The 18,797-nt window shown below is 39.5% G+C and overlaps 1 protein-coding gene across 4 annotated transcripts in view; it reads right to left on the bottom strand.

Annotated features, from left to right (window-relative positions):
• The window catches only part of Tpk1 (thiamin pyrophosphokinase 1), a 387,559-nt gene that overhangs the window by 134,401 nt on the left and 234,361 nt on the right, over positions 1–18,797 (bottom strand). For 3 of the 4 annotated variants that reach the window (NM_001134994.1, XM_039108343.2, XM_039108344.2), the window contains one exon: positions 3,925–4,071. The exons of the other annotated variant lie outside the window; for it this stretch is intronic. In NM_001134994.1, the coding sequence (NP_001128466.1) occupies positions 3,925–4,071 (147 nt within the window). The remainder of the gene's footprint in view (positions 1–3,924; positions 4,072–18,797) is intronic. 4 annotated transcript variants of the gene reach the window in all.

An 18,797-nucleotide genomic window follows, 5' to 3' on the forward strand; every position in this document is an offset into this window, starting at 1 on the left:
GGTCCTAGATTTGATCCCTAGTAGTGCCAAAAAGCACAGTGTACCTAATATTCATATTATTTTAAATCAGTATTGTAGGTAAACTATCAATATCACACAGGATTTTACATGTATGCATAAATATACACATGTATGCATGCTATGTATATGAGTAAATATTTGAACATACACACACATCCAGCAACTGGCCATTCGATTACACATTGCCTATGGATAATTACCTGCCTATGGGCTATGACTTGTTTTAAGAGCTTGTCATTTCTTCCTTAGTCCATTAATTCCATGAGAGAGGAAATGTACAGCTGTGGAAAAAATGTTGAGTCAGAAGCCTTACAGTATAACTATATTATCTGCCTTGCTTTTTTTTTTTTTTAACAGAACTGAAATGAAGGTTAAATGAGCGCTTTCCCTTCCACCTACTCCTTTCTGTAGGGACAGATTGCTAGCTAGTCTGTTCCCTGGAAGAAGCTATATCCTGAGGCATACCAGAGGATCCGAGACGAAACAAGCAGCTGAAAAAAATCAGATGCAGATATTTGCACCCAACCAATGAATAGAAGCTGCTGACCCCTCTGGTTGAATTAGGGAAAAGCTGGAGGAAGTTGAAAAGGAGGGTGACCCTGTAGAAGGAGCAGCAGTCTCAGTTAACCTGGACGCCCGAGATCTCTGACACTGGATCACCCACCAGGCAGCATACACCAGCTGAGATGAGGCCCCCAACACATATACAGAAGAGGACTCTTGGGTCTGGGTTCAATCAGAGAAGATGCACCTAATCCTCAAGAGACTGGAGGCCCCAGGGAGTTTAGACCCAGAGGGAAATAAAATCTGGAGTGTAAAAATAAATAAATAAATAAATAAATAAATAAATAAATGAGTGCTTTCATATTAAAGCATCAAAATTATATCTGTACCTGGGGCTGACTATTAATAAGGATTTAAACATCTTAAATCATTCTCCATTTGATGCCAGAGCATTTTCTTGAGCCTAAATCCACAATATTTGAAAACAGTCTCAATTAAAATTTGTTTCTTTTCACATTAAAATCATGGTTGTAATTACTGATAACAATGATCAGTATCCTTTGGAGCATCTCTTCTGCATATTCCTCTCAAATATGAATATTAGCTACTATATGCTCACAAAATAATGCATATTGCACACATTATAACATAATTATTATATAACATTATGTTATAAACATGAAGAAAATAACAGGCCAAACAGTTCGGCTTCAAACACTCCACTTTGAGGTTAAATAAACCTACATTTTCATTTATCTATTTTGAGAAATATTTCTGGAAATAGTTTTGGGATAAATTATAAAGTTCATTCAGGTTATTCACATGTCATTCACACACAAGCAAAACTGCTTAAGCACACAAAGATCACATGGAAACATTCACAGATTAAAGCCTCACACACACTCTCATGCTGCCATTTCTTTTACATTTCTGTTACTAAACTGGACGCTGCAAAAGAGTCTCAGACAAAATGTGCTGTGTTGCTAATGGTCCTGTGACCAGGGATAGGTGTCCACTCAGGAGGATGACAGAAGCAAATGCACTTTCTCCTTGGGCTTACTTTTAACCCATGCCTCAGACAATTAGAGGTTTCAGAGATGCAAAACTCACAGATTCAAACTACATGACACAGAGGAAAATGAAGTAACAAAATATTCAAGTCAACTAGTATGACATATAAGAATTATTCCAGTGTGACTATAGGGCAAGCATATGAGAAAGTTGGATTAAGGAAGAATGAGAACATCAGTGGATGGGTTGAGCAGCCACATGCTGCTGATGTAGGGAATGAAGAGAAGTGAGAGTAGGCAGAGAGCATCTGGACGAAGTACAGAGAGACAAAGACATAAATATTATAAAAGAGAATTTTTGCAATACATATAACATGGTTGAAGAATTTGATACCCAGTTGGAGTGGCGGAGGAAGAGAGAAAAGAATAGATGAAAATACAGTGGCTGAGAGTCTTCAGGAACTGTTGGCAGACAGCAGGGTGGTAATGGAAGAGATCCCCAAACTGCCTGCTTGAGAAAGCCCTGAACCTACAGTGAAGATGCAGGACATAAAATGAAAAATAGTAAGAACCATTTTCTGACATTTTTTTCTAGGTAATATCCCAATAACATTTCATGATATACCCTAAACCTCCATGGTACTTTACTTTCATGGTTCAATGGCTTTCCCATCATCACCTCCAGCTAACCTTGACTCACTCCCGAAGAGTGTGGAAACGTAAGCTCAGTAAAAGGCCCACAGAAGGCAGCATTTTCTCTCATTTAGACTGCTGTATTGCTTTTTATCAGTAGTATTTCTAAGTAATTGCTGAATTGAGTGAACATGAGTTTGAATGGATAAACTAGAGTGTTACTGTGAATACTTTCCTTTTTCCACATTGCCCAAATTATTTTTTCTCTCAACATATTTTATTTACTAAATTTTTATCATTGCATTACTTCTATACCCTTATGGTTTCCTACTGGCCATGTTACAAAGCTTGGTGCCCCGATGACACTGTTGAGATACAGTAGGAAGGTGGAGGTGAAGTCTAGTGGGTTATGGAAGTGGGACCTGGTGGGACCTTCATATCCTTGAGGGTGTGACCTGGAAGGGGACTGCGTCCACAGGAACATGCACCTTTCTTTTCTCCTTTATGTCTTGGACAGAAAGGCAGTGTTTTTTATAACATCATGTTATTGCTGTAACATCCACTGAATGTACAAATCAACATGGTCAGTGAATCTTGGGCTGAAACTGCTAAGGTTATGAGCTGCAGCCACCTTTTTTCTTCAGCAGTTGATGATCTCTGGAGTTGATTACAAGAGCAGATAATTGACTAATGCAATAATGGTTATGTTTTTGAATGTCTCCTTCACTTCCCATGAACTGGAGGGCAATGATCAAATATAGCAGCTTGTCTGAATCCTCAAGGCCATACACTGCAGCAGAAAGGCACCAAGTGCTGCAAGCCTCATGACTAAGAGGACGGTAAGGAATCTGAAATCTGAGTTCTGCTTTGCTCACATGTATTTGCAGGAAACTGCAAAGCTTGGCAAGAAAAGAACCAGAAACCCAAAGCTAAGCAGCCAAACAAAGCAGACCTCGATGGACAAAGGTGAGTATACATGAGACCTGCTGTCTTAGCCGAAGCACAAATTTCAGTGCTAGCGTACTATAGGTAGCATGTAACAGATAAGCCATGTAATAGATGGACCAGGCACAAAATAATAAATACCAAAATACAATGAGAGGGAAAATGGAATGGTCCCCTATTCTTAAAAATGCTCCTGCAGAGTAATGTAAGCTGCGGGCTATGGAATTTGGTTCTATAGTAAGAGTTTTATTCCATGCATTACACTGGCAGAAAAATTCCTGGTGCTTACCACTGAAAATGAGTGACATCATCTTTAGAAAATTACTTGAGGGAGCAAAATTAATAAGCAGGCAACTTATGAATAGTAAAAGCTAAAGATTTCCTTTTAAGTGCTAAGCAAAATCAAACCCAGTTTCCAATTATAATGACAGCACTCGAAATACGTGAGGATCCCATCTGAAATACTTGCTAAGGCTGTGCTTCCCTGTTGAGGCCTTTCTTAAGTGTCATTCACACTCAGCTACTCAAAATGCAGAAGTGCTAAATTTAATTCTTAGGCAATTTAATTAAAAGTTACAAGATTTTCTTTCTCTTCTGTCTGAAAAAAAAAAGCAAAACAAAACCAGAAAGCACTAACTAACCCACTAATTCTTGAGTTTTTACTACCTTTGTGCTGTTTAGTCACGGGTGGTGGGTAAAATAAGCAAAGCAAGTAGGGAGCTAGCTTTGTGAGAGACTAGGCAGGGCAGGGACTCTCCTACAGGAACACTGGCTCTGGGAGCGGTGCTGACAAGGGGTGCTGTTTACTCACTGGTTGGAGGAGGTAGATGAGAGATTCCTTTTGGATTATTATAATTGGCACAGGAATGATGTCAGTGGCTTGGAAAAGAGTATTCACAGATGCCATGATCTGGTCAAAACGCCCACCGAGACCTCCCAGGGTCACGATCACGTCAACCTAAGCAAGGAAAGTCAAGTTAGAAGTCACTTACGTGAACAATGCAAAACCATGTAATAGCATCAAGTACCCAAATGGCACTTTCAGTACTACAATATTTGATAAGCAAAAAGGAAAGCATTCATCAAATCTACTGATCAGAAGAGAAAACAAGTTCCTTGTTTAAGGTCACTGAGATGGACAGTGGCAGAGCTGGGGATCAGGATCTACTTGAGGGTGAAGTTTCGTCTTTACCATGTGCCTGTTAACCTAGCAATCCAGCAGGTCTCACTGTGGGACTACAGTCTTATGTTCCTTCCATGCAGGCCACTTTGCTGACTTCTGACATGTCCATACAGTCAGAGGTCATAAACCAGTCATGGAGCAGAAAGGAAAAACAAGCACTTAATTATGACATTATGCAAAAACCTTCCATTCATTTTCAAACTCAGAGTAATAATCAATTTATATAATAGCAGTTGCTTAAAGGGGAGTAGATTTTGGTTGTAGGTTTTAAAATACATTGAAATTTAGATAACATATAGACAAAAAAGGTAGGAGGATTTCAGAAAATTATCTATGACATAAACACATATAGAACTTGATCAGTTCTGAGAGGATTTATAAAGCCTAAGAGACTGTCCAGTATTTTATCTACTGTTTCTAAGCTCTAGTACTATGCTTAGTGACTCACACATATAAGATATTTAAGCCCCTGATAACCAAGTAAAGACTTTACATACATGTACACACACACACACACACACACACACACACACAGAGAGAGAGAGAGAGAGAGAGAGAGAGAGAGAGAGAGAGAGAGAGAGAGAGATACCACTGAAAGAAAAAATAGATGCATCATGTATCTTCATTCTGTGGGTATTTAAAAACAATGGTATTCTATCAAAACATGAAAACGTAAATTACATAGAAGAATGAAGGAATCTGGGCTGTCCTTATCAGAGTTGAGAGAATGGGATAAGATGTATCAATACAGCTTGCATAGTTTAAGACACACAAACCATATATTTACGGGACCTAGTAGTAGATCTAGTCCTCTACAGTTCTGTTAGATCTGGGACTTCGGGAAGTGGAGGAAGTAGGTATCCCGTGGACTGAAGGTATGAGTCCATCTGGTGAGGAAATCATGCACTCATGGTAAGCAAGCCAACCAACAAGTAGACAGAGTCCACTCTGTTGGGAAACGAGTTAGGAAAACACATTGTACTTCTGCATTACAGTTCTTAGAGTGAGACCTGCCAAGTGCAGCTGAGTCAGGACTATTTATGACCCCAGGAAAACTAATGTCAGTTTGTTTTAAACTGAAGAGAAATGTAGCATCATATCCCCACCCTGTGCCTAAATTCATGAGAGAAGCTAGGCCTGATGGAAGATTATTCACTATGCAGATTCTTGAATCTTTTTCAGATTCTCAACTTTCCATTAATGCACTCCAGGCCTTGAGGGATCCCATAACCTTTAAGGCTGGAATTTAATTCCCATCTTCTGCAATGGGATAGCACGATGAATAAGTAATATCTGTAAATCAGTCGCTGAATTTTTCAGAAGCAGCAGCAAGATTCCTCCTCATCACTGCTCATTTTCCCTGCAGGAAGCATTTAGCAAGGCTGATGAGAACCACCGGAGGAGCAGTACAAGCTGCAGGTGGGCACGCGGGGTCAGCTTTGGACTACTTCTCAGGATCTGTTCTAGCTCTGAATAGAACCCGATATTTGGATGGAGCAAGACAGATGCTACCCTCATACATGTTTATAAGATTTGCAGGGTAAGATGCATATCTCTGTGACTATGCCAATGGGGCAGAGAGGTCAATCCATAAAAGGCCTATGGGGCCCATGAGAACAAGTTTATTTTGGGCCTCCAAAGCCCCATGCATGTACTTCTAACATCACCCCATCATGTTTATGAGAACCTTTGATATATTTAAGTCCGTCTGTCAAGATGCCCATAATCCATGGTCAATTTAACAGTTTTTGCAATGGAGTAATCCATGTGTATTTACTGAGGAAAGGACCTGAATAAATATACAAAAATTCAGAGAAAAACTATTTGTAAGAAACAGTGGCAAGAGGCTAACAAGCAGGCTGAGTTTACATAATCTATTTCCTACAGTATTGTGCTTCCCTACTTGACAATGGCTTCTAACTTATTGTAGATTTTTAAGAAACTGAATTTGTGTATGTGTGTGTATGTGTGTGTGTGTGTGTATACATGTGTGTGTATACATCCATGTGTGTATACATGTGTGTGTATACATGTGAGTGTGTGTATACAGGTGTGTGTGTCGGGGGGACAGGTATGTATGCATACATGTAAATAAGCACATAGAAGTCAGAGATAGATGTTGACTGTCTTTCTGAATCATTCTCCACATTTTTTAATCTTCAAAAGATTTATTTTTATGTATGAATGTTTTTTCTGCATTCTTATATGTGCACCCAAGCCATGTCTGGCTCCCACAGAGGTTGGAAGAAGGTCTTGGATACCCTGCAACTGGAGTTAGGATGGCTGTGAGCCACTATGTAGGAACTAGAAATCAAATCTGGATGTTCTAATAAAGCAAATACTCGAACCTGCTGAAAAATCTTGACAGCCTTTTCACATTATTTTTGAGTCATAGTCTTTCATTTCACTGAACTCATAAATTCTGGCTAGGCTGGCTTGCCAAGGAGCTACAGGGATCTATCTCTTTTTGCAAGCCCCCAACCCTGCTTAGGCCTCGGGTTACCACACTGCCTAGTTTTACATGGCTGCTGTTACTCTAAAATCAGTTACTCCTGCTTCCAGAGGAAGCATTTTACCCAATGAGCACTACAGCACAATATTTAGTGGTATTTGAAAAACATTAACATGTCATTTTTATTACCTCACTTATACTATTCACATGTTTATGTTTCATTAATAAGCAAATGGCAATCAAGGAAGACAGATATTTATTGGTCATCAACACTTGGTAGAAACTTTCCCAAGTACCCAAGAATGTCAAGCGTCTTCCATTACTGGGGTAACACTGAAATGGAAGACAAAAACACTCCACAGAGGTTTTTGAAGTGTATTAGCTACAATGTGGAGAATGGTAAAGGACTCAGAAATGCATATAAACCCACTGGACTGGGAGTTTCTTTATACAGATAAGCTGGGCAGATTACATTCAGAATGAGAATGGCAGCACAGACCCCAAGGACAGGGACGAGGCTGCCATAGTTAAATGGTGGGAGGTGATTGTGATGGCAGCCTGAAGTAAGGCTCCAGAGAATATATTAACCCAGGCCTTCTCAAAGTTTCCAGCATCCATTTGCCAGATCTTAATGAGAAATTGGTAAACAGCAGTAAAAAAAAAAATCCCTACAGTCTGAGTATCAGATGTGGGCATTTCTCTCCTTAAGTCCAAGTTCAAGTATCCAGATGCTTACTTCTCTGCCATTTCCATTTCCATCCCACAAGCAGCTACTCCAGACAAATCCCACAGAATAACGATGGAAGTCTACCTCACAGTTCCTTATTTATCTTCCCTATAGACCAGGACCAAGCCACCAACACTTAAGAAGGATGTGAGCAGCCTCTCTGCAGCCCATGAATGATAATAGCCACTAACAGCTACGGCTTCTGTCTGTATTGTGTAAACCTACCTTCATAGAGTAGCAAAAAGTATCAAGCTAACATGTCAATCATTTCATGACATTCTCCTCAAAACTACCCCTCAGATTGAGCGGGATTTTAACAAGTACTTACGAATGCCTGCAAGATTTGTTCTCTGGCCATTTCTGTGATCTTACCCCCACTCTTTCCCACTTCTGCCCTTCTCTACCCCAGAAATATTTCCCTGTCTCTTAGAGCTTACACAGCACACCTCCCTATTGCAAATACTCTTTACTTGCCACTTTCTTTTTCTAGAGCACATTATCCCAAGATACTTAGTTGATCGCTTTACCTCCTTTTCTTCATATCTCTATAACCCTCACACCGCTCACAGTACAATGCAATGCAAAACAGTTAATGACATAGGATGTCCTGTGGTCACTGCCAGAAATAGACTAGCCTCAACATGAAGGCAGAGTCTTTCTATCTCTAGTACTTAGTTATTCTAAAGGTGGTGCAAAAGCAGCCAGTACGTGTTCATTGAACAAATGGATGAGTGAAACAAGAACAGAACGGCAGTAGAAGAGATCATCAGACATAAGTGATGGAGGGAAGGAAGAATGGGATCAGGGCACAAGTGGAGATGGATAAAGTAGGGATTATGGAAAATTTTCAGTGGTGGTATAGACACAATTAAGATACATACATGTGGACAAAACTGAGTCAGTGTGGTAAGAAGACAAAGGAGGGTCCAAAGAAACCAGATGTAGGAATAATAAAAGGAGCATTTGAAATGCATGGAATTTACCATGCTTACACAGTATTATTGACAATTATTGACAAATGGGTTGGTAATTGTGAAATTAACATCACTAATGCATAGTGCTGGACAGTAAGAGAGAGTATCCATTGATAATTCTCTATTGCTTAAACTTTCAGTTTCTTATTATTAGTTTGTATGTTTGTGTCCTATAATTATGTTTGTAATCACATCTATACCCATGCCAGCAAGCTCTGTGCTCTCTTGGTAACACAGTGAATGTGGAAAAAGAAACAATGCTGACTGATTTATATGTATCTCTTATCCTGAGGTCAAGATCATTTACAAGGATCTTATTAGTTAGCAAGGGGTGGTGGTAACAAAAGATACCTTTGGCTTTTTAAAGGTCATTACATTTAGCAAAAACCTATCTCAAAATCCTGTGTTTCCATGTCAGTTGCCAAATGCAGTATTAAGGAGCCAGCTAATTGCAGTTTAGCTTTTAGCTAAGGGACTGAACTGAATTTACCAGCATGTTTTCCGAGAATCTTTTCACTTCTTCCCCCTTCATAACATTCTCATTTCCTAACATCTTAGGTTAAATAGTAGTGGAAACTCTTTTGTTTTGAAAAATGAGTGAAAAACTGGGCTCTGCTTTAAATTCTTAACAGAGCCATGGCGAGGCTCGCTGAGAAGTACATAATACCAAGGGAGACTCGGTTTTACTTTTCTATTAAGGGAATAAAAACCTTTCTGTATCCAAATGACAAGTTTTTCTCTCTTTGACCTCAAAAAGTCTTAGATACAGCATGCACCATCTCCTGGAAGAACAGTGACTGTCAGCATATTTTAATTACATTTACTTTCTAGAAATTGAATTCTGGGGATGCATAAATGGGCAGTTTCCTTGTGGCTTTCCCTGATAGGGTGATCATATAATTTAATGTACATAGTGAGACCTTATGGAAGTAAAAGCCGATATTATAAATAGTTATTGGAAGAATACAGAAATAGGGGCTTTGGTGCATAAACTAGACCTGCTTTTCCTGTCTCTAGAAAGGAAGAAGCCAAGGGTAGCAAAGTCAATCTAACAAAACGAAACACATGGGTTTAATTCAGTTTCCATGGCATACTCACCAGTCTAACTTTCCAAGATCTACACTGCATAAATATAATGATGAAAATTATACTTAAATTATATCGCATGTTATAACTTGAAGACAGAAATGGAAATACCATCAATGGACAAAAGAGTTGGGCCAAGAGAAAGCAAATAAGTTTATTAGAGCCAGGATATTCTAATGGCGATTAAAAAAAAACAAGAGAAAATGTTCTAAAGGAACACAACATACTTAAAATACATGTTTTAGTAAAGGTATGAAATAATTCTAGTGGCTGTCATGAAACAAAATAAGAAGGCACAGAAAGTGAAGGTTACAGCTGTTCTGGCTACAGCACAGGCTTCCCTGACAAGTGGAGGATTGACAGCCCAGGCATCAGTCCTACAGGGATCCCACTGTATCTCACCAGGGCAAGGCACAGTGAAAGCCAACCTCTGTGGGTATGGAGTAAACAATATTTCTAATGGTAAGTTAACACATCCAGAATTCACAATTTTTCTTTATTCTGCCCTCCAATGCATAGATTTGATGACTCCATGAACATTTTTGCATGGATAGCCATACTGGCCCTTGCCTGGACAATCATCTGATCTGTATAAAAGCTAAACAATCATCTATGTAGTAATGATAGTTTCTTTTACCATCTCAAGTCTGATCTTGCCAAGGTTCTGCTTAAAATTAAGTTCCAGTCTTTCAGAGTCTGTAAGACTTTCCTCCACTGATGGATCTTAAGGTAAGTTCACAACTCTCAGAAACCTCGTAAGTTTGTAATTCTCTAAACGATTGCCTTTCCCCTGCTTCCTAGGAAAGGGCATGATTAGTAATTACCAAGGATGACTACTTCCTTACCTTACAGGAAAAAAAGTAAGTTTGTTTGGACAGGTACTTTGTGATGCATGTTGTCGATTAAGAACTGTCAGGAAAAAATAAAATAAACAGAACCAACAAACAAACACCCGGTGGGGAATAACACACACACACACACACACACACACACACACACACACACACACACACACACGAGAGAGAGAGAGAGAGAGAGAGAGAGAGAGAGAGAGAGAGAGAGAGAGAATTCACAACAGAGGAATCTTGAATGGCCAAGAAGCACTTAAAGAAATGTTCAAAGTCCACTGTGATCAGGGAAATGCAAATCAAAACATCTTTGAGATTCCACCTCACACCAGTGAGAATGGCTAAGATAAAAAACTTAGGTACCAGCAGATGCTGGCGAGGATGTGGAGAAAGTGGAACACTCCTCCATTGCTGGTGGGATTGCAAACTGGTACAACCACTCTGGAAATTAATCTGGAGGTTCCTCAGAAAATTGGAAATAGATCTACCTGAAGACCCAGCTATACCACTCTTGGGCATATACCCAAAAGATGCCCCACCATGCCACAGGGGTAGGTGTTCCACTATGTTCATAGCCACCTTATTTGTGTAAGTCAGAAGCTGGAAACAACCCAGGTGTCTCACAGCAGAAGAATGGATACAGAAAATGTGGTCCGTTTATACAATGGAATACTACTCAGCTATTAAGAAGGAGGACATTCTGAGTTTTACAGGCAAATGGATGGAACTAGAAAATATCATTCTGAGTGAGGTAACTCAAACCCCAAAGGACATGCATGGTATGTTCTCACTAAGTAATTATTTTGTGATTTTTTTTTTTTTTAGTAGAGTACCATTACCTGGAGATGCAAATTCTTGGCCTAGAGAGAATTCAATACCTAGAGAGATCACAGATTCTCTGAAAAGCAGACCTGACAAACTGGTCCTGATGACTATGGTGACCTTTCTCCTCCTAGAACTCTACATATACTGTGTAGAGAGGGATGAGTTTCCCTATTTGCCTCAACTCCTCCCACTCTGTGTCCATACAGACTGATATTTGTTCCTTGTGCTTGTATTGCTTTTAAACACCCATGCAGTACATGGCAGCGTGTAGTAGAATGGCCACGTTCACTCCCACAGTACTCAAATGCTTTCTACAATTCACCCTGGAAAGGGTCCATATCTTGCAGGCAAACACCGAATCCAGCTGTAGTAACAATGCTCTGCTTCCCCAGCAAGAGCCCTCGCATCCTCACATTTTCTGATGGAGTGGACCAGTTTCTCAAGCAATAGCAACGAGATCTCTAGAGATATAATAGTTTTTGTTAAAATAAAACACATGTGGCATTGCAGAAGATGTAGAAATGCATTGTTTTGCCTTCTTAATGTAAATATTCTAATGGATTCCAGGAGCAAATTTGCATGGATTTACATTTCCGCTCTCTGGAATGACAAGGAGAGCTAAAGAGAATACAATAATCTCTCACGAGTCTTTAAAAAACTTTTTTACATAATTTTATACAACTTAACTGCTGAAAAGTAATAGCTTTGTGGAGAAAAGTCAGTAATATATTTATATGAGTAAAATGACTGTAAATAAGAGTGTGTATGAATAAATGACATGAATATCATAAAGCCTATTGGAGATAATTACAGTGTCCATGCCTCTCACCATCAATCAGGATATGAACATATTTCTAGGGAAAAAGAATTCCAAAGTATTCTTGTGAAATATGCACCTTGGAGAAATGGGAAGTTATATCATTCATGGTTTGCAATGTTCACATCATAGCAATCTTCCCATGGTAGTTATTCAGATGAAATTGAAAACATATAATTTATGACATATTCCTAAGTTTTCAGTGATTGGAAGTATACTTAGAAAGGTTATTACAATTGGTATTATATAGATATTGCCCACTGAAGCCAAATTACTCCCTGGTAGACAAATGAAACACTGAAAAGTTTGTTTTTGAAATCCTAGTAAACATACCAAAAATGGCTAAAAAATTCTCTAACATGCATGCTACTCTACTCAAGATAAATATCTGATAGACTCGCAGCTTGCAGTCTTTTCCCTTTCTGTGGAGGCTTGGTTGTGGGTCCCACAGACTAATGTGTGCTATCTTTCTTCACTGTCATAGCCGTGCAGGTAAAGAAAATGTGCTGTGCCCAGCAGAGCTGTGTAATGCGAGGTGCCATGTTGTGTGTGCTGATGACTGCTGTTGGCCCAAAGCTGATCTCCTGTCTTCTATTTTACTTTCAGTCTCTCTTTCTGGAGAATATATTTCCTCCATTACTCAAACCTAATCATTCCATAATAAGGGGAACAGATGCAGTCCTCAAGAATGAGGAATAGGTAGTCATGAGGCTATAGAGGATGAGGAACAAACCTTCTGCTTGGCCATTAAGGCCAAGGATCTAGACAACATAACCACAAAGGCCATAAAAGCCTACATGGTGTTTTGTAGAAATAGTTCATTGCCAGACTTGACCTTGAGTTTGGAACCATGAGGAAACAAATGTACTCTGTGGTTCAATGACTGTTTCACTAATTAGCCAGGGTGAACTTGGGGACATGAAGGGTAGAGAGCTAAAGTGGCCTAAGGAAGAACAGGCATGGATAGGAAGAGAAGGAATCTATAAACTATAAGCAAATGAAAGATGGGTTTATTTTCTAGGAGAAGGGCTTGTGTGTGATTTAGAGATAAATACTTTCAGAAGGAGAGGACATGAGCCTATGGAATTGCTAGGATGAGGAAACAAAGATTAGAGAACTAAACGATGATGTACAAGCATATAAAAAGCAAGTTCCTCGCTCTCCTGGCTACGTGAAGGACTGGAGATGACAACGCCGAGAGAGATATCAGAGAGAGCTGGCTGCTTGACTTGCATAAATTTAAAAACTTTGTAAGAAATCATTTTAACCTAAGCAGTCTATCACCTGTCTGATTTTCCATGAAAACAGGTACTAAAGACTGCTGTCTGCTGTACCAAGAAACCTTAACAGCTGTGCCCAGATACCTGTGAAGACCAGATACCTGTGAAGACCAGGTACCAGGGAAGACCAGGTACCTGTGAAGACCAGGTACCTGTGAAGACCAGGCTGTGTAAACACTATAAGGAAGTGGGCTTTCACTTTGTGTTTAGTTTCTGTTTTAAAGAAGCAAGGTATCGAAGTTAAACCAGGAACAGATAAACCAGTTAAACAACCCCATAACTCCTAAGGAAATAGAAGCAGTCATTAAAGGTCTCCCAACCAAAAAGAGCCCAGGTCCAGACGGGTTTAGTGCAGAATTCTATCAAAACCTTCATAGAAGACCTCATACCAATATTATCCAAACTATTCCACAAAATTGAAACAGATGGAGCACTACCGAATTCCTTCTACGAAGCCACAATTACTCTTATACCTAAACCACACAAAGACACAACAAAGAAAGAGAACTTCAGACCAATTTCCCTTATGAATATCGACGCAAAAATACTCAATAAAATTCTGGCAAACCGAATTCAAGAGCACATCAAAACAATCATCCACCATGATCAAGTAGGCTTCATCCCAGGCATGCAGGGATGGTTTAATATACGGAAAACCATCAACGTGATCCATTATATAAACGAACTGAAAGAACAGAACCACATGATCATTTCATTAGATGCTGAGAAAGCATTTGACAAAATTCAACACCCCTTCATGATAAAAGTCCTGGAAAGAATAGGAATTCAAGGCCCATACCTAAACATAGTAAAAGCCATATACAGAAAACCAGTTGCTAACATTAAACTAAATGGAGAGAAACTTGAAGCAATCCCACTAAAATCAGGGACTAGACAAGGCTGCCCACTCTCTCCCTACTTATTCAATATAGTTCTTGAAGTTCTAGCCAGAGCAATCAGACAACAAAAGGAGATCAAGGGGATACAGATCGGAAAAGAAGAGGTCAAAATATCACTATTTGCAGATGACATGATAGTATATTTAAGTGATCCCAAAAGTTCCAACAGAGAACTACTAAAGCTGATAGACAACTTCAGCAAAGTGGCTGGGTATAAAATTAACTCAAATAAATCAGTTGCCTTCCTCTATACAAAAGAGAAACAAGCCGAGAAAGAAATTAGGGAAACGACACCCTTCATAATAGACCCAAATAATATAAAGTACCTCGGTGTGACTTTAACCAAGCAAGTAAAAGATCTGTACAATAAGAACTTCAAGACACTGAGGAAAGAAATTGAAGAAGACCTCAGAAGATGGAAAGATCTCCCATGCTCATGGATTGGCAGGATTAATATAGTAAAAATGGCCATTTTACCAAAAGCAATCTACAGATTCAATGCAATCCCATCAAAATACCAATCCAATTCTTCAAAGAGTTAGACAGAACTATTTGCAAATTCATCTGGAATAACAAAAAACCCAGGATAGCTAAAGCTATCCTCAACAATAAAAGGACTTCAGGGGGAATCACTATCCCTGAACTCAAGCAGTATTACAGAGCAATAGTGATAAAAACTGCATGGTATTGGTACAGAGACAGACAGATAGACCAATGGAATAGAATTGAAGACCCAGAAATGAACCCACACACCTATGGTCACTTGATTTTTGACAAAGGAGCCAAAACCATCCAATGGAAAAAAGATAGCATTTTCAGCAAATGGTGCTGGTTCAACTGGAGGGCAACATGTAGAAGAATGCAGATCGATCCATGCTTATCACCCTGTACAAAGCTTAAGTCCAAGTGGATCAAGGACCTCCACATCAAACCAGACACACTCAAACTAATAGAAGAAAAACTAGGGAAGCATCTGGAACACATGGGCACTGGAAAAAATTTCCTGAACAAAACACCAATGGCTTATGCTCTAAGATCAAGAATCGACAAATGGGATCTCATAAAACTGCAAAGCTTCTGTAAGGCAAAGGACACTGTGGTTAGGACAAAATGGCAACCAACAGATTGGGAAAAGATCTTTACCAATCCTACAACAGATAGAGGCCTTATATCCAAAATATACAAAGAACTCAAGAAGTTAGACCGCAGGGAAACAAATAACCCTATTAAAAATGGGGTTCAGAGCTAAACAAAGAATTCACAGCTGAGGAATGCCGAATGGCTGAGAAACACCTAAAGAAATGTTCAACATCTTTAGTCATAAGGGAAATGCAAATCAAAACAACCCTGAGATTTCACCTCACACCAGTGAGAATGGCTAAGATCAAAAACTCAGGTGACAGCAGATGCTGGCGAGGATGTGGAGAAAGAGGAACACTCCTCCATTGTTGGTGGGATTGCAGACTGGTAAAACCATTCTGGAAATCAGTCTGGAGGTTCCTCAGAAAATTGGACATTGAACTGCCTGAGGATCCAGCTATACCTCTCTTGGGCATATACCCAAAAGATTCCTCAACATACAAAAGAGACACGTGCTCCACTATGTTCATCGCAGCCTTATTTATAATAGCCAGAAAATGGAAAGAACCCAGATGCCCTTCAACAGAGGAATGGATACAGAAAATGTGGTACATCTACACAATGGAATATTACTCAGCTATCAAAAACAACGACTTTATGAAATTCGTAGGCAAATGGCTGGAACTGGAAAATATCATCCTGAATGAGCTAACCCATTCACAGAAAGACATACATGGTATGCACTCATTGATAAGTGGCTATTAGCCCAAATGCTTGAATTACCCTAGATCCCTAGAACAAACGAAACTCAAGACGGATGATCAAAATGTGAATGCTTCACTCCTTCTTTAAATGAGGAAAAAGAATACCCTTGGCAGGGAAGGGAGAGGCAAAGATTAAAACAGAGACTGAAGGAACACCCATTCAGAGCCTGCCCCACATATGACCCATACATATACAGCCACCCAATTAGAGAAGATGGACGAAGCAAAGAAGTGCAGGCCTACAGGAACCGGATGTAGATCGCTCCTGAGAGACACAGCCAGAATACAGCAAATACAGAGGCGAATGCCAGCAGCAAACCACTGAACTGAGAATAGGCCCCCGTTGAAGGAATCAGAGAAAGAACTGGAAGAGCTTGAAGGGGCTCGAGACCCATATGTACAACAATCTCAAGCAACCAGAGCTTCCAGGGACTAAGCCACTACCTAAAGACTATACATGGACTGACCCTGGACTCTGACCCCATAGGTAGCAATGAATATCCTAGTAAGAGCACCAGTGGAAGGGGAAGCCCTGGGTCCTGCTAAGACTGAACCCCCAGTGAACTAGACTATGGGGGGAGGGCGGCAATGGGGGGAGGGTTGGGAGGGGAACACCCATAAGGAAAGGGAGGGGGGAGGGGGATGTTTGCCCGGAAACCGGGAAAGGGAATAACACTTGAAATGTATATAAGAAATACTCAAGTTAATAAAAAAAAAAAGAAGCAAGGTAAGAGACTAATGATCTGGAATTCATAAAATTTATGTAAATTTGAGTATTTCTAAAAAATATTAATAATAATCAAAGCCTTGATGGTGTCTCTTTAGTAAATAAAAGACTTGATTCAGGCTCACTGGGAAAGGCAAAAGAATGGGAAGGGAGAAAGAAAGGAAAAGAAGGAAGAATGATGAGAATCCTCGGGCAAAGAGAGCACTTGAACTGACAACTCGCATCCGCTACGGTCTGAGTCATTATTGAATCAGTGCTGCTCCCATTCCTGCCTTTGTCAGGATCCTCCTCAGGCTGAGGCAGCTAGGTTTTAAAACCGTTTGGAAGTTTGGTGACTCTGGCCCCACAGATCCATGTTCATCTGGAACAGCAATGAGACCACCCTGCATCATGCTCCCTTCTCACCCCAGTGTTTCTTGCTCTGCCTTGGCCATAAAATAATACTCGGCTTCATATGCCTTTCTAACATAATACCTCAAATGCCTGGTCTCCACTTCTGGATGAGTAAGAATTGGCTATTTGCAGTGTTTTTCATGCATTATTTCCTCAATACTTACTCGTACAAAATTCTCCTCACTGTTTTTGTGTAGTTTATAACGGGTAGCTATCAGATTTGCTGTAGCATAATCATTTGATATTGCAAGATGGTAGAATATAAATAGCTTACATTTCCACCATTAAGAAGAATAGAATGTTTGGTAGCAAATTTGTACTTGGTATTAGCACTTTGATTTCTAACTATGAATTGGACCATTTTATAATGTCAAATAAAAATGTCATCGCAGTGACACTAATTACTTGATACTCACTTCTTGTAGTACAGTTAGTTTGCATGCATATTAATCCATGTGAATATAATATTTATCATGTCATCATGCTTAGATTTACATTAAAGATATTCACAATGCTTTTTACCATTTTGCTGAACAGTCCCCATAGAGTATCATAGTAAATTTATAATCTGGACTACAATATTTATTTGATAATAATTTTCTACTGAAATGTTTTATTTCTGTATGTGAAAATCAGCATCCTTCAGGTTAATTTTATAGGCACCTGAAATAGATCAAAACGTAATGAATATAAGTTCAGACAGTACTGTTTCCTAGAGTGTCTTGATTCAACAGTTTACAGTAGGAGAGATATACGTTCAGGTGTTTAGACAGGAAGCTACTCAGAAGAGAAGCAGGTGTGCTCCTTGCCCTATTCTACACATGTAGACTTGCTGCTATGGACCATGACCATGAACGCTACATAGAGCTGCGCTCAAGAAGGAAGAGCAGCAGGGACACTCGAAAACATTTTCTCCTTCCATCTCCAGAGCTAAGGGTAGAAACTGAGCATGCGGAAGTCCACCTTCTGTTACTTAGATGAAACTTTCGGGGACAATAATGCTCATCGGATAACAGAAAGCGAAGATACTTAGGCAGAGCGAAAGTCATGGATCTCCCCCATCACTAAAGAATCATCACTGAGGATACAATGCTCTGCATAGGTACCTATATGACATGTTAGAACATCATTTCAGGATTTTGAGGCATGACTATGTAGTTATATGAAAATCACTTTTTAAAAAAATATACATTATCAGTGTAGATCAGGCATGACTTAGTATCTGTATAAAAATCATTTAAAAATACATTATCAGTGTGGATGATTTAGTTAGTAATACTGGTGCTATTGCATTTAATATCTTGCCAAAAGAAAAAAAAGGGGTGTGTGTGTGTGTGTGTGTGTGTCTGTGTGTGTGTGTGTGAATTTCTATTTACTAAGCTAGTGCGTGCTACTGCGTGACAACTCATCTTGGGGAAGGCCTCAAGGCACTGCCTCTTTTTCCAGTGTTGGTTTCTGAATCTTCATAATGGTATAAAATTCCTTTTCATATAAGGCCGTAAGTCTTCTGAAGAGGATCTTCACAACTACCAAAGATGTCACTCGATACATTAACAGGAAATTCCATCTGGCAAGTGAGTCATAAAGCTGAGATCCCTGGTAATCAGATAAGCATAACCTTTGTCCCGG

This window comes from Rattus norvegicus, chromosome 4 (assembly GCF_036323735.1).
Source record: "Rattus norvegicus strain BN/NHsdMcwi chromosome 4, GRCr8, whole genome shotgun sequence".
Taxonomy (NCBI): Eukaryota; Metazoa; Chordata; class Mammalia; order Rodentia; family Muridae; genus Rattus; species Rattus norvegicus.